The sequence below is a fragment of the Orcinus orca genome, chromosome 19 (assembly GCF_937001465.1).
Source record: "Orcinus orca chromosome 19, mOrcOrc1.1, whole genome shotgun sequence".
In the NCBI taxonomy this organism is placed as follows: Eukaryota; Metazoa; Chordata; class Mammalia; order Artiodactyla; family Delphinidae; genus Orcinus; species Orcinus orca.
In genome coordinates, this window is record NC_064577.1 from 7,058,462 (window position 1) to 7,082,638 (window position 24,177).

The following is a 24,177-nucleotide window of genomic DNA, read 5'->3' on the forward strand; positions in this document are numbered from 1 at the left end:
GACATATGTCTGGAGAGAAGACTCATTGATTTTTCTAGATTTTCTAAGGAGTCTGTGACACAGTTCTTCCATTACCATGGATTGGGTGACATTTTTGGCAGGTGTATCACACGGTGGGCCTCTGCTGAGCTGTCAGGTATCTGAAACTTCCAGGTCAAGAGTTGCAAACAGATGCCCACAGAGCTAAGAAAGTTACCTAAATTGGCTCTGGCAGATCAGGACACATCTGCGGGCACCCATTGTGGGAGTGGATGCCCTGTCTAAAGGAGAGAGCCACAGCTCATTCCTCACCCACTGTTGTCATGTCTAAGCACAGACGTGGAGTTTGCCAGATCTATCAGTTTTTCAAGAGAAGCCGGAAATTTGGATTTTTACGTGACTCTCCCCAATTTTTAAATGTTGGTTTAACGTTTTTCACAAATACTTCAAAGGCCAAACAAAACACATCTGTGGGCCAACAGTTTGCAATATCGGCAATATTTTTTTCATACGAACTGCTTTTAAACTCTCCCCTCTTCTGTTTTTTTAAGGGATTCTTTGAAATTAAGTGCTGGACTTTATGTGTCTCACTCTTGGTTTCATCTTGCCAGTTCTGCCTGATTGTTCCAGCCTGTTGAGACCTTCTGGAGTCTTGATGACCTTCCCATTTATCACGAGCGGATTTGCCAGATGGGCCTTCTATGTCTTCATTCAAGTTGCATATGAAAAGGTTGACCAGGATGGGTTCAGAGTCACGTGGCATGCTATTAGAGACTTCTCATTTTTCTCTTCTTATCCTCATTTTAGTCAAAGTGCCAGGCCCAGGGGACAAAGGGTGGTTTTTCCGGTCTTCGGTATCCGTCCAAGGCTGTGTTTCTTAATTTTTCCATGTTCTTCGTTTTCCTCAGCAAAGGAGGTTAATCATACTTGCCTTCTTCTCTTTTACGTAGAGATATCATAAAGATTTATTAACTAAATCAGCAAAGCATGTTGCCTTCCAAGGAGAAAGTGTTCTTTGCTTTTCACCCTCAAAATTAGTATATCATCTGAGTCAGGCCTTAGAGCAAAAATAATTGTGCTCTCCAAGACCCTGAACTAGGTAGACGGACTTCACAGTACAGCACCGGTCTTCATCATGTGGCATTATCACTTTGTAATTGTCAGCTCTCTTGCAAGACGGCTTGAATCTTCCCCTCCATCATTTCAAATATATCCTTTCTCTCATCTTTTCTTTGGGAGGAAAATGAAGCCCATCGATGGAAGAAAATAAAGGGCACTTAGTAGTAAAGGGACCAGGATTTCCTTGGTAGCTCAGTGGTAAAGACCTTGCGCTCCCAGTGCAGGGGCCCAGGTTCGATCCCTGGTCAGGGAACTAGATCCCACATGCATGCCACCACTAAGAGTTCGCATGCCACAACCAAGGAGCCGGCGAGCCACAACTATGGAGCCCACCTGCTGCAACTAAGGAGCCTGCCTGCCACAACTAAGACCTGGCACAACTAAATAAATTAATTTAATTTAATTTAAAAAATACTTTAAACTAGTAGAGGGACCATAAATAGTTTGGGGAGGAAAAAAAAAGACAACTGTCACTTGCTTCCTTCTACTGAAACATACTAAATCTGAAGCAAGTGAGCTTTTTAAAATGTAGGCTCAAATTTTTCCATTTGTGACCGAGAATGGTTAGGCATTTTTTGGTTTCTTTTAGATTTTTTTTGAATTATATTTTTCTGACTGCAGACAACACTGAATGAACTTCAGCAATCGCTAAGGTGTGAGAATGGCCTGGGAGTGCAGCACGCCTTGTGATTCAGTGGGGCAGTGCTGAAGTCAGGGTGTAGTTGAGTCTTTTGCAGGGGCCAGCACCCCTGGTTTTGACTGGGACTCTCTGCCATTCCCCAGCCAGGATTTCTTCCATCGGGTGCAGAGGTCAGGGCTGGCTTGCTTTTATTTGATAAGTTGCATCCAAGTGAGTGTTCAGTTTCCCATGCTTCTAGTGCACTGTTGGCTGTAGTTGAGGCAAGGACTCATAGCATGTCCAGTATCGAGCACTACAGGGGCTAGGTGCGGTCGTATCACTGTACTTCATCTTTTTGACTGCCATGACCCTGTATAGTGCTTTTAGGCAGAAGGACATGTCTGCTGCATGTTAGAACCTCCTGCCACTTGTCCTCTAAGGTTTCTCATTTTTAGACAATCTGTAGGGAATCCAAACAGCTATCTTCTCTCTCCTCTATGTACAGGACTGAGCATTGTTTTTGGATTCTCTAAGGATTGGGGGAATTGGACACTGTCCCTAATGTGACATTAGATGGCAGCCTGGTCAAATGAAAAAACCTGAGCCTTGGATTTAAAGTTTGGCTCCTGCCACTCTCTCTATCTGTGTGACCTTGGACAGATTACTTCTGCGAACCTCAGTTTCTTCATCTGGGACATGGAGATGATAATACCTACTTCAGGGCGGTGGGGATTCGAGTTAACTAATTAAAAACACCAAGCACAACATCAGGCTCAGTCCTGTTTAGCAAATGGCCGTAATACTGCTGCTGCTGGTTATGAGGTAACCATTGGAATATCCAGGTTCCTAATTCTGTGCATCCAGGCATTTCTCAAGTTCCGGTGGCTTTTCCATCAGCTCCACTCCTTTCCATCCCTACCGCCCTGCTTTGAAGCACCTGTAGGTTTCCTTGCTCTGAAAGCCTCCTTACTGTCCCCTGGTGTGCTGTTCTTTGTGAATGGAAGTCGCAGCACAGCTTACCCGAGGCCCAGAATTGTTGCATCAGAGGTAGTGAAAGGCTCTGTTCTCTTGTTCTGTCCTTAAGACTTACCTCGGACATTTGCCAGGCTGCCCCTCAGTCAGAGTTTTAAGGCTTTAGATAGGTGGGTTCAGGCAAGGGTGAAGGTTATCAAGGCTTCTAGCCTTTCCTACAGTGCCCGTTAATTTCCTGCACATCTGCACCCCAAAGGGAGGCTCTTTCTGGTCTCCCCCTCTGCCTGCAGGTTTTCTCACGAGCACCCGGTGCAGGTCTTGGAAACGAGCCTGAGAGGGGTGCAAACTGCTGACTATGCAGTTCCCAGAGGTTCCACACTGTTGCACTAGCCCCACACTTGGCCCTTAGCAATTTGTTAAAAACCATAGTTGATTCCTTCCTGTCCGCTGGGATAGCATCTGCATCTTCCTCTTAGGCTCTGCCACATATGAAACAGTTCTTGGGTGTCCCCATCTCTTGGATTTCAGGAGACCTGGTTGCCTTCAGCTCTCTGATGGGTTCAAGAAATGTTGTGATTTTGCTGTTTATTTTTTTTCTCATTGTTAATGTTAGAGCAACACTCGAGCTTTCTGCATCTTGGGCAAAAGCACACTGACCAGTGGATTTTCATGTAACATAGTATCAGAAGTTCAGTAATAAGATTTCAGATTCCACATTGCAACCAATCTTTAAGAATCTAGCACTCTTCCTCAAAAAACTTAAAGTAGAACTATTGTATGATCCAGCAATTCCACTCCTGGGTATATATCCGAAGAAAATTAAAACACTAATTCGAAAAGATACGTGCACCCCAACGTTCATAGCTGCATTATTTACAATAGCCAAGATATGGAAGCAACATAAGGTATCCATTGACAGATGAATGGATAAAGAAGATGTGATATATATATATATATATATATGGAATGGAATATTAGTCCTGAAAAAAGAATGAAAAATTGCCGTTTGCAACAACATAGATGGACCTGGAGGATATTATACTTAGTGAAATACAAATACTGTGTGTTATTACTTATATGTGGAATCTAAAAAATGATTGAATATAAGGAAACAGAAACAGACTCACAGAGTGGTTACCAGTGGGGAGAGGGAAAGGGAAGGAGCAAAATAAGGGTAAGGAATTAAGAGGTACAAACTACTATGTGTAAAATAAGCTACAAGGATATAGTGTACAGCACAGGGAATGTAGCCAATATTTTAGAATAACTTTTAGTGGAATATAATCTATAAAATTTCTGAATCACTATGTTATACACTTGAAACTAATATTATAAATTTTATGGAGTATAATCTATAAAATTTCTGAATCACTATGTTACACATTTAAAACTAATGTAATATTATAAACCAACTATAGTTTGATAAAAAATTTTAAAAAGAATCTACCACTTTCCAAGTTTTGATGTAGTTTCAAAAAGGATTATCAGTAAGTTACTGAAAAGGATATTAAAATATTTCTTTCTTTTCTAACTGCAAATCTGTGTGAAGCCAGATTTTCATCATGTTTTTCAACTAAAACAACTTATCACAGCAGATTCAATACAGAAGCATATATGAGAGTCCAGGTGGCGTCTATTAAAGCAGACACTAAAGATATTTGCAAAGTCACAGAGACGATGCCGCTCTCTCAAGAAATTTGTTTGGAGGAAATAGAGTTATTTTTCATAAAAACATGTTATTTGTGTTAACATGTAATGGGTTTATTATTGTTATTTTTAAATGGATTAATAGATAAATTTTTTTTAACTTCTCAGTTTTAATTTCCAGTATGGTATAGCTATAACCCACATAAAATCTCTTTGGGGCCCTCAGTAATTTCCAAAAGTATCAAGGGATCCTGAGATAAAAATTTTTAGAAATACTCTTTCTGAATAATATTTCAGTGTTCAATACGTAGGAATGGCAGGCAGTTTGTTCTTGATTTTAGTGACTCTAATTAGTGTATTTGTTCATTCACTCCTACAGAAAGTCAGTGCTTTCTCCATGCTGGGCTCTCTTCTAGGCACTGGCGATAATGCAATGAACAGAGCCAAGACCCTTCTCCTCTAGAGCTGACACCAAGTGTGAAGGTCTCTCGTTTCCAAATTCTCTATTAAGGACTTATCCTCATGACCTTGGTTCACTAAGCCTGTTTGCCAGAAAAGAGATGTTGAATTTTATCATATGCCTTTCCATCTTCTTCTGATAGGAGCATATGGTTTTTCCATTTGATGATTAGCTTAGTTTTGTTTTGTTTTTAATATTTAACCCACCTTAAATACCTGCTGAGTCACAGTGTATTGTCCTGGTATGTGTATCTGGGGTTTTCATTCCTGTTCAAAAACTTCATTCCTTTTTCACAACTGAGTAATACTCCATTGCGTGTGTATACCACATTTTGTTTATCCATTCATGTGTTCATGGATGTGAGCAATGCCATAATGAACACTGACATACAAATATCTGAGTCCCTGCTTTCAGTTCCTTTCAGTATATACCTAGGGTGTGGAATGGCTGGATCATATGGTAATTTTTAATCATTTCAATATTTAAGCTCCTTCACATTAAATGGAAATGGAGACTTTTTTCCATATTGTTCTGAACTTTAATATATTCTTCCTCTAGACAAGCCTGTTTTGTCTTCATTTAATCCATACAGACGATGTGTTTCAGATTAGTTACAGGCTTAAGTTTTTGTGTTCAGTACCTAATAATAATACTGCTGCCTTCTCTGAAAAAGAAAACTACCATGATGATTTCTTTTAGTTAGCATGTCCAGCATTTGGACTATTTCCTTCCTGACCTTAGAAACACATCAAGTCCCTCTTGTGTGCAACATGATTATTGAAAATGGTTTTAGGAAAATAGTATTGCCAAGGAGGAACACTGAAGTGTATTATTCTTCTGAGCCATCTCCATGTACATTGGCACTCTACAGGAGCCAACAAAGAAGGTCAAGCATAACTTTTGCCATCTGCTTGTTCCCATGTTAAGGGCAGTCACAAGTTTAAACTACAGTCTCTGCATCTAAAGAGGAAAATGCTATTCATCACGACTGTAGCTGCTCTGGCTGTTACCCAGGTTACTCTTGCTTTTGACTGCTGGTTGTTAGTGATGGAAGGAAAATTCCACCCTTAGTTTGAGTTTGCCCGTGAGAAAAATTGCAGTATTGCTGCTGACAAGGTGAAGCTTTCTGGGTTTTAGATCCTTGACAGGGGAAGTCATCCAGGTGTGTTTGAACAATGGATGGGAATTTGAAACTATGTTACTTCATGTAAGAACTTGACCTCCTTTTTTCTCTCCCTTCTCTCATCCATGGAAATACAGAATTTAGAGTAGCATGAATTCAATTCTGTGGTGGTTCTGTCAACATTTCCATTCATAAATCCCTATTTTCAGGACTCTGTAACATAGCTGTAAAATGTCCTTCACTCTAATTTGGACTCTAAGGTCTCCTCTGGAAGGAGATTAGTTTTGCCAAACCAGAGATAATGCCTTTTTAGTCTGTTTTGGTTTGGTGTTCTATAGTTGTCTAAATCAAAGCTCTAAAATATACAAGACACGGTCATTCAGATAGCATTGGATCACATGCCAGGATTTCTGATTTTTGTTTCCATGGTACATTGTGGACCCTCTGAGCAGATGCTGTGTTCACCTCTAGGCATTGTATGTGACACCTAGAATTTGCATGTTGGGCAAACTACATGAGTGTCACTCTCATAATGGCCCCCAACCAGAAGGGGGATGTTTCTTCTACAGATATACTTAAAGATAGGTAAATCTGATGGTCCAAATACCATCTTCTATAAAACAGAAGAGGTGAATTGAGGAGTCTTTACCCCATCTCCGACCTCGTTACTCACCCTTGTCTTCTTGTCATACTTCTGAACTCTTCTTGTTCTCAGTCACATGAGAACAGTAGGGACAGAGAGCCAACTATTATTCATATAATACCATTTATGCTAAGCCACGTGCTATACTTTTTTTTTTCATCGAATACTTGGAGATTCTGATATTTGGAGATTTTGGTTTCTGGATTAGCATCTTGTGGTCCAGTTCCAATACACTTGTCAGCCCTGTAATTACCCAGATCTCTAGAATGAAGAAGGTACTGCTGGAAGACTCATGTGTCATTCTTTATTGATTCACTATAAGCAGAGACACATTTTGAGTTGCTTAGGCAGAAGGTACATTTTGATTTGTTTGTCTTAATATATAGTGCTTATGTTTTATTACAATATAAATACGTTTATCTTGGGGAATGCCCTGGTGGTCCAGTGGTTAGCACTCAGCACTTTCACTGCCAGGGCCCCTGTTTGATCCCTGGTCAGGGAACTAAGATCCCATGAGCCGTGAGGTGCAGCCAAAAAAAAAAACCCCAAAAAACACCAAAACAAAACCAAAAAAGCAAATAAACATGTTTATCTTACGTTCTGCAAAACATTGTTGCATCGATTACTTAATCCTCACAAAGATGTGAATTAGGCCACATAGATGTTATTCTCCCAATTTTACAGATGTAGGAACAGGCTCCCACAGGTTCTGTGACTTGCCCCGAATTACACTGGGTGAGCTAATCACAGGTCCAGATTTTCTGATCTGGCCTTACCTGTGTACACCAAATTCTCTTTTGAAACAGGGACAAACTTTAAAAGCAGATTTGGGAGCCACTTTTTTTCCACTGCAGAACCTGGAAAGTTAACTGGTTCGCAAGGGAATCCAAACAGTGGCAGTGACTGTGGCCTCCTTAACCAGCTGGGCCCCTCTCAGCATGAAGAGAGGAACTCCAGGAGGGAAGGAGAGAACTGAGCACCTGTGGTCCTGAACACATGGGACCCGATCCTGAAGGGAAGTGAAACAGGAAGAGAAAGTCATCCAGATGAAACCCCAAGGCGGGCCGTAGCCTAAAGGGCTTTGGCACAGGAGGTGTCTCTGCAAAGCAGCCGAAGGAGCATCCAGAAGTCAACCCCAGATGAAGCCCTGAATGAAAACCCGTAACACAGATGAGAGTTACTGAGTGACTGCAGTGGCAGCTGGGAAGTCCTAGCTATTTGCGGGAGATAGTCCTTTGTTAAACTCAGGCAGATTGTTCCTTTAAATGTGCCCCCATTTTCTACAGTATTGCATTTCTGTACCTTCTATTCAGCAAAGCAACTGAGACTCTTGCTTGAATTTTTCCTACTCCAACTCCATTTGGAGTTGTTGCTTTAAATGCGCTCATCCTCAGGGGTTGCATTTCATCAAAGGAGGCTGTGCATGAGTGCATTCCCCCCTCCCCGCTATTTCAGGAGGAACAGATTTTAAGTTACAGGTGATAACAGGAATAAGCAGAACTTTAAAATCTAAATGTTTAGTCTTGTTTGGGTACTGCTGAATTTGTGTCCCAGCCCTGTCTTACAATTTTAATTTCTGGCTTGTTTCCTAAAAACAATAAAAATGAACTCTTTGGTTCACATTTTCAGTGGATGTGGTTTGCAGACATCGTAAATTAAAGTAACAGGTGGAACAGAGCATTTTAACAAATAAGGTGAAAATTACTCCCTTTGCCCTTTGTATTCTTTTGGTTCACAAACTTGGAAAGAAATCTGTGCTTTAAATAAAGCCCCTTTATACTCAAGGTTTCTGAATGGGCTAAGGAGGAATTAACGTTAGCACCAATGCTTTGCCTCTGATGGGTGCCCGTCTGGCATTTGACTGGGGCTGCCAGGCCTGGAAGGTACCTAGTGTGTTCAAGGACACAGAGAAGCGTGGTGCTGTGCACATGCAGCCGTCCATGGCGGTGAGATCCCTGGAGCCTCTGCTCCTGTTTAGCACCATTGTGGGGAATGGGCTGCGTTGTTTTTATTGATGAGAGTTCTTAAAGCACCTCTGCTCTAGCCGGGGATGCCTTGTTTCCATAGCAACAGCTCTCAGTGGTACCAGGCTAGCCAGTAGTGTCAAAAGAAGGGACATTCCATAAATAGAGGCTACTTACCCGTAGGTGTCTGCCTTTAGTGGATGTCACAGGGCACTTTGTTCAGGGCTCATCAGATGTGGTCGCCCTCAGCAACATTTTTGCGGAGTCCTTTGCTTTCCAAATCATCCTGGCATTCATACTTCTTTCTATCGTTCTCATCTGCTAGTTATTTGTTTCTTACGTATCCCTCACAAGCTCTTTAAAGATGTGTCCCCATCTGCGAACTTTTTCTCTCCGTATCTAGCTTAGTGCATATAGTAGGCACTCACTTTTTGTTGACGGGGCGAACAAAAGATTGAAACTTTTTTTTCCCCTGGAGAATGGCTCATTTACAACATGGTTCAAGGAGACCACCCTCCGATCCATGAGCCACTCTTGTGTGTGTGCCTGCCGATGTTGAACTTAACCAGCCTATTTGCAAAGCTCTAAAATACGGATCGACGACCTTTGGTTCTTAGAGGGACAGTCTCATCTGAAATGTCACACTCTATCTGGGAGATCTGGGAATAATATTAATAATTACCATTTAGTAAACCCCTTCTATGAGCTGCATCCTCCGTCAGGATTCTCTCGACTGCAGAAGACAAAACCCCAGCTCAAACTGGCTTAGGCAAGAGGGGGATTACTTGGAAGCCTCTTGTGTCTTGTTTTGAACAGTCAGTCTGTGAAAGAGTAGTTTCTCAGCTGGGCTTTTCAAACAGCGGAAGGTGGCCCTGGAATACGGCTCTGGATCTTTCTGTCTGTGTCTCTCTCTGGGAGTCGGCTTCATTGTCTCTACCTGGAGACCAGCTACTATCTACCCTAATTTCACATCGTGGGGATGCCACCACCAGAGAGAGAGAAACTTTGTTTCCCACTTCATTCTGGAAAATCACAGAAAAGCTCCAGGTGGCCCAGCTTAGGCCTGGACTGCCTCTGGGACAGCGACTCAGAACACAGTGAGAGGAAGACTCCCCGGAGGAAGGCAGTACTGAGTAAACAGTACCCAAGGTGTTTACTGCTAAGCCCTGTTTTCCTAACAACAAGTCTCTGGGTTGGGACTATTGTCCCTGTTCTAGAAATGATGAGTCTGCGCCTCCTAGAGGTTAACTGGCTTACCAGAGATCACACAGTAAGTGGCAAGGCCGGCATTCGAATCCCAGTCTGCTGATTCAAAAAACCCCTGCTTTTTACTAAAACAGTACATTGTTTTTCCAAATAATAGGAAGGGAACCGGCAGACAGATGTAAAGTTGGACCACAGAAATGATAGCAGAATAAGTGGGAAAATATCGTTTTCTTCCCAGTAACCTTGAATATTAGCACCTTATTTTTTTTCAAAGAGCAGAATGCCATATTAGTTCTTCTGAAAATGAGCAGCCTCTTCCTCCTTCCTGTAGTGGCAGCAAATGGGATCTCAGTTTTAAATCTCTTAAAGGCTGCCCGTGGACTCACAGGATAAAGGCAATATAATTCTCTCATAGAGCAAACTGCAAAGTTTGATGCATCTAAGAGCCAGAGGGGATGTTAATTTCTCAAGGCATTTCCATTGGCTCGGATCCGCTCTATCTACACAGGTGGCTGACACAGTGCTGGGGAGAAAAAAGAGATGAAAGAAGAAGAAAGCAGTGGGGTCTGTGCCAGGTTCCATGCTGCTTATCTTCTGCGCACGTGACCTAGCGTGGCTTTCGTAGCCTGTTCAGAGTCTGCTTCAGGAAGCAAGGAAAATTAAGAAGAATGGTTACAGTTAATGATGCGCAAAAATACAGAGATAGCATAATTGGTTCTGCTGAGTGTTCTGGGTCAGCTCGGTGGGTCGCCTTGCATCCCATGATTGCAGGATTTGAGTTAGTAAAGAGGACGACCACTGCCTCCTAATAGCACCCTCGCATGCAGGCTGCAGCCACGCTCCAGTGCTCGATTCAGAAACTCCGGTAAGCGTGGGTTGAAAGCAGGCATTTTTGGGTGATTAGTTCTGTTTTTAATCCACATACAGCCTGGAATGGAAAAGTAGCCACATTTTATTTTAAAGAGTGTCTAGGGACAGTGCCAGAATCTTTCTTTCAGCACATTTTCTGATTAGCTAGGTATAAAAGTATTTTAGTGTTACTTAAAACTAAAATCTTAACCTTTTATAGGTCTTATGATCTTTCCAATTACAAAACACTCCTCTTCCTGTGTGATTGAGTTTTAGACATTAGATATCAAATATTAAGGTGTGTGTTGAGAATGGACTTGCTGACGGAATGAATGCTTCAGAAGAACCTTTTTGACTCTGGAAAGTGAATTATATTAAATTTCCTCGACTTCAGTGCATTGTTATAACAAGTGAAAGTATTCCAGCCTGAAAAAAAAAATCTGGCAGACAGTTTGTCTTTCTTTAAGACTGTGAAATGTAAGATTGTGTGAGTCTCACTTGTTTGCTGAAAGAAAAAAGTGGTACCTTGAGCAGAGACAACTCTGGTAGGATGCCAGATGGAGAGTAAGAGAAAAATAGCGATAGAAACCCTTTCTCTGAGAAAGGATCGTGGAAACTTCTTCAGCCCTGAGATCTAAGTATAAAACTGGCCCTTTTTGCCTTTCTTAGCTGAATGTCATGTGTCTTAGAATGTTTGGCCAGAACATGATGGCTACAATCCCATCAGCACATCCTTATACCATGACATGACCAGCAAGATCACAGAATTTCATGCAAGCTGTGCCCCAGAAGGTGCGCAGTTGCCGGCAAGGGCCTCTGTAGTGCTTTCCCGTGCCACGAGGCAACATGTTTTAGAAGGTTCCGGGGGGTTAGAATTTACTCACCCCTGGCAGCATCAGGAGCCTTAGATTCCACATTAGCCAAATAGGTAACAGTTGCAGAAAGTGTGATGCTGTGTTTTTGAACCACTGCTTACAGTTGTGCCTGGAGTTAGGGAAAGCCATGGGTGTCATCCTACCTCATCCAGAACAGTAGCCTCAGCACTGCTACTCTTCTGAGAAGTGCCCCACGATGTTTTGTTTTGTTTTGTTTTGTTTTTTGCAGTACGCGGGCCTCTCACTGTTGTGGCCTCTCCGGTTGCGGAGCACAGGCTCCGGACGCGCAGGCTCAGCGGCCATGGCTCACGGGCCCAGCCGCTCCGCGGCATGTGGGATCTTCCCGGACCGGGGCACGAACCCTTGTCCCCTGCATCGGCAGGCAGACTCTCAACCACTGCGCCACCAGGGAAGCCCCCCCACGATGTTTTTAATCTGTTGGCACATATTTGTCGAGTTCCAGCTGTGCTCCAGCTTTGGTTAGATGCTGTAGTTGAAGTGATCGTATGATTTATCATCAGAGTCACTTTTGGAGTGAGAAGGAGCTAGTGGTGATTATACTGAGACAGTACTTATCAGCTGGGCCTGTCATTCTGGCCACCAGAATGGGCAATTGCCTGAACCATAGGGGATTTAAGAGTGCCATTCATATCCTTGGGCCACACTCTAAAGGGTACTTACAGCCCCGTTAGAGAGCTGGTACTTAAACAGTAAACAATTCAAGAACATTACAAAAAAGTCCTTCTCTTCCAAAATTGTCCCATTACCCACCCCCTACCCCCCAATCAATTTCTCCTCTTCTTGTTTACTCTCTTGTCTTCTCACAATAAAAGCTTCTTGAAAAAATAGTCTATACCAGGAGTCAGCAAGCATTTTCTATTAAGGACCAGGTAGTAAGTATTTTAGATTTTATATGCCATCTGGTCTCTGGCAACTACCCATCCCTGCTGTTATGTGGAGCAAGTGGCCACAGACAATTCCTAAATGAACGGGATTGTGTGATCCAAGCTGTCATTGTTTACAGAAACAGGTGGCACACTGGGCTTGGCCCCGAGGCCATCATTTGCTGGCCCCTGCTCTCACACGCACTGTCTCCACTGGAATCACTCTTGTCAAGGTCATCAGTGACTTCCCTGGTGTCCAGTTAGGTGGTCATCCTCTGTCCTAATCTTACGTGAATTTTCAACAATGTAAGACATAATCACTCTTTTCCTCTTCCTTCCAACACTTTTGTTTGGCTTCTGTGACACCATAGTCCCTGATTTTCTCTCCTGTCACTGGTGGTTTTTCTCTTGCATCTTTCCTCCCTCCTTTTTTCTCTTAGACTGCTGAACATTGGAGTGTCCAAGGGCTCAGCCCTGGGCCATCTTCTCTTCTCTTCTTTTCTCTTCTGTCTGTAGCCTCTTCCTAGGTGATTTTTAGTCCTACAGACTTAAGTGTCATCTATAAGCTGATGACTTCTGAATTTCAATTTCTCTCTTCCAAGCTCCAGACTCATATGTCATCTTGATATCTCCACTTGATATATATGTATGTATCCCGAGGTGCAAACATGCATTTGCCCAGGCTGGTCAAAAGCCCTGGAAATAGACCTAATATCTGTGTAGCTTTCAACACCTATTATGTCATTGAGTCTTCCCAACAACACCTGAAGTAGGTGGCATCGTCACCACTTTGCAGATGAGGAAACTGATCCCTAGAGAGGTTGCCCTGCTGGTATGTGACAGCAGAGACAGGCCTCAAACTCCTGCCTTCTGGCTGGAAAGTGGAGGGATTTCTCACTGCACCACAACTGTTTTGGGGGTGCTGAATCTGGGAGTGAGGGAGGCAGGATGGTAGGAAGCAGAGAGGAAGCAGCTGCTGAGTGAGGCACCCTCTTGGGAGGGAATGGGTTTGAGAGGGGCTGCTCAGTGAGACCCAATTCCATTCCATCGCCCCTTTTGATTGGTTACTACTCTTCAGGTAAAACTTCCCGAGTTACGGATTTTGGTCTCTGATAGCAATGCCAACTGTTGTTCTAAGACCAAACCTTCTGATGATTAAAATACCTCTGTCCAGGTGAGAGAAATGACAAGTATAAAAGCTTCTTTGCTCCCCAGCCTTGGTAGATATAAGTGAAGCGATCCAGCAGAGCAAACGCCCACTCCCTGCCTGTCCCAGGAGGTGGTGTGAGCCGCTGTTTATTCGACTAGCATCACCTCAGACTTGGCAACAAACGGGTAAAGGAAGCCATAACATAGTCACACGCAGAAGCTCGGTATCCTTGTCCCCAGGCGTGAAACCCCTGCAGATCCCAGAGATGAAGAAGGTCAGAAGAGAGCTCTGTCTGGGACTGAGCCACACACAGGGCGAGGAGCTGCAGGGGAAGGAAGGAGTCCCAGCATCAGGAGAAGTGGGCCTCCCGGAAACCTGGGAAAGACAGGGAGATACAATCCCTCCTTCCAACAAGGAAGGAACTTCCTGCAGCGGAAGCAGACTTAAGTTTGCTTTTTGAGCATGTTTTTCAGCCATAAGGAAAACGTGTTAGTTCATAGTCTAGAGGTAGCTCTTCTGCTGGGTTCTACTGAAGGCGGAGGTTCAAATACCTCTGTCAGGGCTTTTGACTTTCTCCCCAAGTCACAGCTTTACTGTCCTCTTTCCTCTGTCAGGGTGTCCTCAGGGAGGCTGGCTATTTCCCCCCTGCAGGCACAGGTGGCCACACACAGCTCTAGGGCGATGCTGGCCTTGTCATTACATTTACAAAGGGTTCGGGAAGCCATGTTAGGGCAGGCCACTCTTTTTTTTTTTTAAATTATTATTATTTTTTTTGATGTGGACCATTTTTAAAGTCTTTACTGAATTTGTTGCACTATTGCTTCTGTTTTGTGTTTTCGGTTTTGTGGCCGCGAGGCATGTGGGATCTTAGTGCCCTGACCAGGGATCGAACCCACATCCCCTGCATTGGAAGGTGAAGTCTTAACCACTGGACCGTCCGGGAAGTCCCCAGGCCACTCTTAAATCCAAAATAAAGTGCGATCAATGAAATAAAGTGGGAGTTCTTTTGGCTGCTGCCTCTTTCACCAGTACATGTGTTCTTCACGTGTGCGGCTGAGCGCCCTCTCCCCTCCCCTAATACTGCTTCCCAGACTCACGCAATTACCACTGTGGGTTGTAATGCTTTTAATGGGTGGCATCCATCTTTGTTGGTTTTTATTTCAGTGGAAACATTTAGCTCACCGTTAGGTGTAAGTATTCCTTTCTAACTTCATTTCATTGGTTTCCAAGTGGGGTACTTACAGATGTCATTAAGGTCTGCCCACGATTTTGGAGTCCCCATGTGCAGCTGTGACTGTTTTTTTTTTTTGATGGCATCATCTTCTGGAACTCTCAAAACCCAGAGCTTCCCCTACCCCCAACTTTGAGCCACCTATGTCTCTCTTCAGGGTTTTGAAGGTTACTGCATACGTGCACACACACACACACACACACACACACACACACACACACACACACATATACACACAGATGTGCATGTCTTATTTATTTGTTTTCATCACTGATGACAGTGATGTCATCAGTGTAGTAATCACTGATACAGAGGGAAATATGTGTAGTAATTATGTGTAGTAATCACTGATACAGAGGGAAATAGTTTAGTTTTTAAATTAAAACTTTGTGATGCCACTTGGCAAGAGCTCTGAGTGTTTATTTGCCTGTATCCAAATGGTGGACTCCCTCTGCCTCTGCTGCTTCGGCCTCAGGTCTGGTAAAATTGTCAGTGCAAGTGCAGCGAAGCAAGAGAGCTTTAGGCATTTTCTTCTGAGGCTGCACTTGATCACAGTGTAGGGACCGGTGCCGCCTTGTTTTTCATTTATGCTCTTATTCTAGGCACTTGAAGAGGCCCAGAAAGCGATTCAGCAACTCTTTGGAAAAATCAAAGACATCAAGGACAAAGCAGAAAAATCGGAGCAAATGGTGAGTTCCGGTCTCTTCCGGACATTTTTGCGCCGGAAGAGGAAGTTGGCTTCTCGTCCAGTCACACTAGTCAATAGACTTGTTCTCCCTCTTCCTGCCAAGCACAGCGCCCACGTCTCCAGTGCTGGCCCTGGGACGACGTCCATTCAGGAGGTGCCGCTAGACATGCAGTGACTCACTGTCTCTGCTGCCCTGTATTTGCAGCCCTGTTTTTAAACAGGGAAAGTTCTCTTCTTCTCCTTTCCCCAAAATAGTTTCCTAGTCGTTTTGGATTCCTTTCTCTAGCATTTGTTTATATCACGTGTTTCTCAGTTCAGATGTATGACATGTAACTTGGCATTGCTTGAAAACTGGACCTGGATCTGGGAGGTGGGCCGCATCCTGCCTGTGATACGTGCTGAGGGGCTTGATTAAGCTCTCCCTCTACGCAGTGCTGCCCTCGGGTGATGTGTTCAGGGACCTCCACCGACCGAGAGGCCCGCCAGTTTCTTCCACTCTTAATAAGAATAATAACTACCTCAAAGGGATATTGTAAGAATTAAACGTATGAAGAGCACAGAGCATAGTACTGGGCTGGGGTTAGTTGCTTAATGAATGAAAGCGATTATTAATGTCATTCTTTTTCCCCTGCTCGTTTTGATTATAAAAACTCCTAAACCCTCCCAGACTTCTCTGCCTACACCTTATTATAATCTACTCAGGAACAGATCCGAGGTCACACTCCCATGGACCCTTCAGTTCTCTTCAGTGGCCATTTGGCAAGACTGGACAGGCTGTGGAAGGCGGCGGGGGCGGGCCTGGCTTCAGCGGAGGGCATGGGGCAGTGGGGTGGGAGAGGGGACAGTTGGATACCATTAGTGAGCAGCGTGGCCTCTGACGTCAGACCGCCTGCCTTCAGATCCACCCTCTCTCCTTCCTCCCTGGGGGCCTTAAGCAAGTCACTTACCCCCTCTGTACCTCAGCTGCCTCTCTGTGAAGTGGAGGTAATATTTGTGTGTACATCACAGAATCGTGGAGATTCGTGAGCACTTAGCATTCTGACCTGCTAGTCTGGACCACGCTCCCTCTTGAAGCTGAGCGGGGATGCAATAACAGTCTGAGTAGACCGCTCCTGACGCCAGTAGATGTTTTATTTTAAAGCAGTCTGGGACTTCCCTGGTGGTCCAGTGGTTAGGACTCTGCGCTTCCAATGCAGGGGGCGTGGGTTTGATCCCTGGTCGGGGAACTAAGATCCCATAAGCCGTGTGGTGTGGCCAAAAAAAAAAAAAAAAAAGCAGTCTGCTTCCCCAGACGGTGCTTTGCTAAAGGGAAGAAGAGGATATTTGTGGAGCTCTTTCACTGTGCCAAGCACTGTGCCCGTTCCTTTATACAAGTGATCTAACTTAGCCCTCACAACAGCCTTACGAACTCGGTTTTCCTCTCATTATTATTTTTATGATTGACCATTTTATCAGTGAGGAAACTGAGACTCAGTGAGGCTAAGCCACTTGGTCTAGGACACCGAGTCGGTGAGTGGAAGAGCCGAGATTCAGTCTGAGAACTGTCTGACTCCCAGACCTGCCATGTCCTGTTCTGTCCTTTTTGGCTGCCCAGGGGTAACAGTTAAGGTAAATTAATGACCAGCATTCTGTTTTGCGAACCGGTCTGGCGAACCGGTGTGGCCTGAGCACCACTTGCGTGAGCTGCCATTAAGGGCTTTATTTGGGGAATAACAAGAAGTTGGGTTTGTCTAGGGAAGCACAGGGTGTGTGATGGGGAGAGATGGGGAACACTGGGAGTGAAGGGACCAGTGAGCTCTGGTGCAAAGCAGCGAGGGCCCGGAGGAGGAACAGAAGGGACAGAGTCTTGAGATGAGGTAGAGGAAGAATGTTCCGGATTTAATGACTGACTAATGATGCAGGACCTGCAGGAATGAGAAGACTGGTAGATGACGCTGACTTTTAACACAGTAGCTGAAGACCCCTGATGCTAGTGCTGGAGCTAAGGAACCCAGGAAGAAGTACAGGGATTTTTTTTTTTTTGATGGGAAAGAGAATGATGATTTATTTCAGAGTTGGAAGGGTAATTAGATTATAAGGCCGAACTCCTATATCTAGTTTATTATATCAGTCTTGATCGTCTTTCCCCCCAGACTCAGTTATTTGGTAAAGGTGTAGTAGGTTCTTCACCTCTTCCCCAAACCCCCACGATAGAAATAGAGACATTTTGGTGGCCTGAGGGTCACAGAGAGAGCAGGCTTGATGGACCAAGTCCCCGTGAAAGAGGCTTTCTCTGCTAGGATCCAGGTCAGCCTTGCGGCTTTGTAGGTGTGGATCTCAGCTGTACAGGTCGTGACCTTTACTTCATAACTCTACCCAGGATGATCAAACTCTAAAAAATCAGGTCATGTGAATTTAACTCACTACCGGCCTTTTTCACTTTTAATGGGAGACCTATGTTTCCAGTAACTAGGATGTTTGTGCCTGGTATCCAGGGCGCTCCCTTCCCTCCGGGTGCCATAGAACCTGGGGAACCTAATTGCTCTTCAGAAAGTTTCTTGTTCAGCATGGACTCAGGCAGTTTAGTGGAAGAGTCCGCCTGGGTGTTAGTAAAGGTGGAGAATTGTTCCCACCTCACTACTGAATGTACTTTTCTAGTGACTTAAATATACTTACGTTCCCAGCTACAGAGTTTCTTTCTCTTGGACCCGCTGGATCAACACTGTTGGAATTTTACTCCCCTGATGGCCATCTGTCTCCCTGAAGGCTCTGCTCTTAATGATGTCATGTTAAGCTTACTTTGCGGGGGTTACATTTCAGTCTTCTTGAGATTTGAGGAGAAATCTGGAGACCGGATAATAAGCCCTAGATCCACGAATAAAGCCCATCTCAATAGAATTAGCTGAGTCATACTCTGCTATCCATTTTGTATGGAACCTAGTAACCCCGGTGCCAGAAGGCATACTTCCCTGACCTTGTTCAGGAGGAGATCGGCGTCCTTGGCCGCTGGACACCGTGTGCTCCATACTCAGTCACCATGTGGCTCACTCCTCTTTACTTGGGGTGAAGAATAAAGTTCATTTCATTCTCACAACTGAGGATTTTGTAACCCTGGGTAAAGTCTGCTGAAGAAATGCCCAATTAAATGTAAACGGGCTGATTGGAAATTATTTTGAGTATGTATTGGGAGGACACCTGTGTTTTCTCCGAGGGCTAACGCGAGGTATGTTTGTCCCTATTTCGTTTGCATTATTTTCTCCGGAGGCCACTGGCAGACCGGTTGACGTCTGTTTTAACCCTCCTCCTTTTTCTCCTGTGGTTTTTCACTGTTTAGGTGAAGGAAATCACCCGCGACATCAAGCAGTTAGATCACGCCAAACGCCACCTGACCACCTCGATCACGACGCTGAACCACCTGCACATGCTGGCGGGCGGCGTTGATTCCCTCGAGTAAGCACGTCAGCGGTCCCTTTCAGGTCCACGGGAAATAAATGTATCAGAGGAGATGGCACTGTAGGTTTATTTACTTCTCAGCCAGGAGAGTCTCATCATCCTGGCCCACTTCCTGCAAAGCGGTCTCAGATGTTTAGTCACCACTTTGGCTTTGTGCCCTCGGGTGCTCAACGTGTAACAGACACCCGAGACTTTGAGGTGAGGGGCAGGTGAGTCTGAAGGGGCCCAAAAAGCATGTGGAGAATGACTTCAAGAGCACAGGTCATTTCCATGTGGTAGATCTCTACCACGGAGGCTGACGAGGCAGTGTAGGGCTGTAATCACGCCCCCAGCCTGCGCGTTGGCAAGTTTTCCTGCTTATGTTGGGCTCAGTTGCACTGTCGTTGAACATGCCTTATGGAAACAGATCCTTGTACCCACTTCTTTCTTTTTTTTTCCACCCACTTGTCCAAAGGCAGAAGCTTTCTGTTTGGCTTGTAGGGGAACTATAGGGAATGGTACATGAGAACATGAGAAACAGTATTAAAAGGAAGAGTTGGTTATTGACCACAACGAAGCAGCCCAAAGGCCTCCTTTCCTAGAAGATTCTGATATTCCTGTTCACTTTTGTGGTCTGTCTCGTGAGAATTGCCCCTGTCCCAGCCTCAGTGTAATCTCATGTGTGGATAAAGAAAGAGCACCTCCATAGGAATTTAGACACAGTGTCCAAAGTTGGGGGAAACAGGGGACAGACTCCTTCCTGGTCTCTCCCAGAGATTGCATGGTCTTCAGTGAGCCCTGGCCTGTTCTCCTGCGAGCAGTGATCGGAGAGGACAGCAGGCCCATAGGAGACTGGAAGAGCAGTGTCCTTGTCCCTTTCCCCAGGTGCTCAGTGCTTTCCAACAAACCAGCGGACCAGGCAGTGATAGCAACGTAACTCCTTGGCTTGAACTTGAGCCTGTCTTTTTAAATGCCTTGTAAAGGAAGTCATAAATTATACGTTTAATTAAAAAACCCAATCCTAATGAAAATTTTAAATCTAATCGTTTGTTCCTTCCTTGCTGTGTGTAACTGTTGATTTTATCAGCATCCTTTTATTTAAGCTTCATTAACCTTAGCAGCAGGGAACCTAAACATACCTCAACATACACAGAGTTGCTTAACATTGGCTTAAAGTCTACAGATTTGAGTTAACATGTAAGCGCATATACATGCTCTTTGTTGTGTCCTGAGATATGTTTGGTTTGCTCAAACGCCGTAACCCTCAAATAATAACATCCCGACCCCTGCTCTCTGTCAAAAGCCAACTGATCCATAATACCCAACCCAAATCCCAAACCCCAAATCCACAGTCTTCCCAGATTCCCCTTCCCCCACCCAGGGAGACTCCATCACTCACACATTCTTCTCTACGTCCCAGAGCACATAACTTGGACTTCTGCTTAGAGCTCCATTCATCCTACTTGGTACTACTTAGATGTGTCCTGTTGCTCTCCCTTACTAACTCATGTTCCCTTAAGGATTTGGACCTGGTCTTATTTTTTTTCTCCCCCAGTGCACAGCACCATATATATTCAGTGCTCAGGAAATGCTTATTAAGTTGAGTTGATGTCTGTTTTAGAGCCGAGAGTAGGTTGGTCCATATCTGTATCTTGTGTCCTTAGTGTTTTTCTGGAGTCCTCAACTTCCTATTTCCTTGCAGAGCCATGACCAGGAGAAGGCAGTATGGAGAAGTTGCTAATCTTCTTCAGGGCGTAATGAATGTTCTGGAGCACTTCCACAAATATATGGGAATTCCACAGATCCGGCAGCTTTCTGAAAGGTAAAATGTCATTGGAGAAAACGATCTTCCCTTTTAAGAGAAGGTGGTGCTGGGAAGTGCGTAAGCACTCAGCTCAGGATGTTCATTGTACAGTCTCCCTGTGGGAAGGAGCCTCAGAGGTCACCTGATCTGACTCTGCCTGTTGCAGACGTCCCCTCTCTGTCCCCTCACCACCTCCTTACCATGTCTTCTAACACTACCTGTGTTAGATAGTTGCTGTCCTGGTTCACTGGAGTGAACCAAGCCCACGTTCGTGAGGGAAGCTGTTCCAGTTGTCTGCTTCCTTGTAACAAACCAACAAAACCCAGGACTTAGTGGCTGATGACAACAGTTATTTCGCTCGTGTAATGTGGCTGGCCCAGCAGGGACAGCTCATCTCTGCTCCGTGCAGCATCAGCTGGGGTGGCTCCACAGGGGACTGGAGGATCCGTTGGTTTAATCTCATGGTTGGCAGATGGGTGCTTGCTGTCAGCTGCGAGCTCAGCTGGGTTGTCCTCCCTGGGCTGCTTGGGCTTCCTCATGGTGAGGTGGTGCTGGGGCCCATGAATGAGCATGCCAAGAGAACCAGGTCTTAGAAGCCACACAGAGTCGTTTCTGTAGTCACAAGCCTGTCAGGATTCAAGAGGAAGGGATATAGCCTCCGCCACTCCCAACGGGAGGAGTGTCAAAGCCCCATTGGTATAAAGAGCACGTGGGGGACTTCCCTGGTGGCGCAGTGGTTAAGAATCCTCCTGCCAATGCAGGGGACATGGGTTCGATCCCTGGTCCGGGAAGATCCCACATGCCGTGGAGCAACTAAGCCCGTGCGCCACGACTACTGAGCCTGCGCTCTAGAGCCCGTGAACCACAACTACTGAAACCATGTGCTGCAACTACTGAAGCCCATGTGCCTAGAGCCCATGCTCCGCAACAAGAGAAGCCACTGCAACGAGAAGCCCGTGCACAGCAACGAAGAGTAGCCTCCGCTCACTGCAACTAGAGAAAGCCTGCAGCAACGAAGACCCAATGCAGCCAAAACTAAATAAATTATTTTTTAAAGTATTATTAAATAATAATAAAAAACGAAGAGCACGTGGGATGAGAGATCACTGTGGTAGTCTTTGCAAATACAGTCTGCCCTTGAACTTCAGATGTGACAGAATGATGACTTAGCCTCTTTAAATTTGTTCTTTCCTTCCTATTCTGTTGAGTTTTAATCCTAGATTCAGAGCCAGTAGAAAGAAAGGCAGATGCTTAAAGAGAAGGAAGATGAGGATCTGAAGGAAGATAGGGGTGGGGAATTTAATGCCTTTTCTGTTAGAAGCAGCAGCAGGGAAAATACTAAGAGACAGTCAAAATTGATGGATCACAACCTTTTTTTTGCAACAAAGAGGAAACGAAGGGGCCGGTACTCAGCAGGAGCCATCATTTTCAACTCTGCTTTCTCATGAGGCCTGATGGCTGCAGGCCTCTTGTTTTCTAAGTTACTTTATTTCTAATTATATAAGTAATACACATATACATTTTCTTTATTAGAAAAAAGTCAACATACAGATGAAACTTAAGTCCTCTTTAACTATACCTCACACCCCAGTGCTACCCATAGAAGTAGTTACTATTATCAATTTAATGCTTATCCTCCAGGTTTTTTTCTGTGCATTTAAATAAATCTGTAGTTTTAGATTGTGGGTTTATTTTGCTTTGTTTTGTTTTAAATAAATGATCTCATACTGTATGCTTCATTCTGAAACTTTCTCTTTGTTTTTAGCTTAGCAGTGTATTCTAGAGGTTTTTCCACATCAGTGTATACAAACCTATCTCATTCCTTTTAACAGATGCATAGAATTCTGTAGTATAACATACCACAGATTTAAAATTTATTTTATTTATTTTTGGCTGCGTTGGGTCTTCATTGCTGCGCACGGGCTTTTCTCTGGTTGTGGCGAGTGCGGGCTACTCTTGGTTGCAGTGCGCGGGCTTCTCACTGCGGTGGCTTCTCTTGTTGCGGAGCACGGGCTCTAGGGGCGCAGGCTTCAGTAGTTGTGGCACATGGGCTCAGTAGTTGTGGCTCGCGAGCTCTAGAGAGCAGGCTCAGTAGTTGTGGCGCACGGGCTTAGTTGCTCCGTGGCATGTGGGATCTTCCCGGACCAAGGCTTGAACCCGTGTCCCCTGCACTGGCAGGTGGATTCTTAACCACTGCACCACCAGGGAAATCCCATACCACAGATTATTTAACCATTTTCATATCGCTAGACTGCTTCTAATTGGAAAAATATACTCCCTTTTGCACATCTGCAGGTATTTCTCTAGGATAGATTCTGGGTGATAGGTCACGTGCATTTAAAATTTTAATAACTGCTGCCCCTTTGCCCTCCAAAGAGGCTTTATTTATTTATAGTACCATCTGTATAGCGTGTGAGTACCCATTTCCCCATATCCTCAACAACACTTGGTATTGTCAGTTTTCCTTTTCATTTATCTGATGGATGAAAAATGGTACCTAGTTCCTTTCATTTTCATATCTCTGTTAACTAGTAAGATTAGTTTCTTTTCACTTGATTATAGGCCATTTGCATTTCCTCTGTGGAATGCCAGTTTATATCCATTGTCTGTTTGTCTACTGAGTTAGTTATCCCTTCCTTATTGATTTGTAGGAGTTCTCTATGTATTCTGGATACTAGTCCTTTGTCAGATCTGCGAGATCTTGCCTGCAAAACTATGTAGGTGTGTCACCTGTTTTCAAGGCAGATCTTTGTCCTTTCAGTTTCTTCAATGGTAATTGGTCTATTCATGTTGCCTACTTATTTTTTTTCCTTTTTAAAAATTGTGTTGAAATATACATTACATAAAATTTACCATTTTAATAATTTTTTAGTGTACAATTTCGTAGCATTAAGTATCAATAAATTCACAGTATCGTACAACCATTACCACTCTATTTCCGAAACTTTTTTATTACCCCAGACAGAAACTTTATATGCATTAAATAATAACACTCATTGCCTCCTCTTCCCTGCTTCTGGTAACCTGTGTTCTATTTTCTATCTATGAATTTGCTTATTCTGGGTACCTCATATACTTGGAATCATACACTATTTGTCCTTTTCTGCCTGGCTTATTTCATTTAGTACGCTTTCAGGTTCATTCGTGTCATATCATTTATCAGAATTTCATTCCTTTTTAAGGCTGGATATTTTATTGTGCATATAGACTATATTTTGTTTGTCAATTCATCTGTTGATGGACACTTGGGTTGCTTCCACCTTGTGGCTGTTGTAGTGTAGACTAAGCAAATCTATCGTCTGGTGCCTATTAAAAATCTGAAGTGCATCTCATTCTTATTCCTTTATAAAATAATCTATAAAATAATTAATTTTGTTCTGGAAGCATTTGAGATTTCGGGATGGGAGAATCAGGAATTTTACTAGGACATGGGTCTCTTTTCATTCATGTTGCTCTGTACTTAATTGTATTCTTTTCGTTTTTAATATTGTATCTTAATGAATTAATTTATTTTTTGCTATGTTGGGTCTTTGTTTCTGCACACGGGCTTTCT

At 44.0% G+C, this 24,177-nt stretch overlaps 1 protein-coding gene across 8 annotated transcripts in view; it reads left to right on the plus strand.

Moving 5' to 3' along the window:
* The window catches only part of VPS53 (VPS53 subunit of GARP complex), a 138,010-nt gene that overhangs the window by 17,182 nt on the left and 96,651 nt on the right, over nt 1–24,177 (plus strand). For all 8 annotated transcript variants that reach the window (XR_007473479.1, XR_007473478.1, XR_007473475.1 and 5 more), the window contains 3 exons: nt 15,324–15,410; nt 18,723–18,838; nt 20,523–20,642. Coding sequence is in view for 2 of the 8 variants with exons in the window: in XM_004267078.3 (XP_004267126.1) it covers nt 15,324–15,410; nt 18,723–18,838; nt 20,523–20,642 (323 nt within the window). In the remaining 6 variants the exon portion in view is untranslated. The remainder of the gene's footprint in view (nt 1–15,323; nt 15,411–18,722; nt 18,839–20,522; nt 20,643–24,177) is intronic.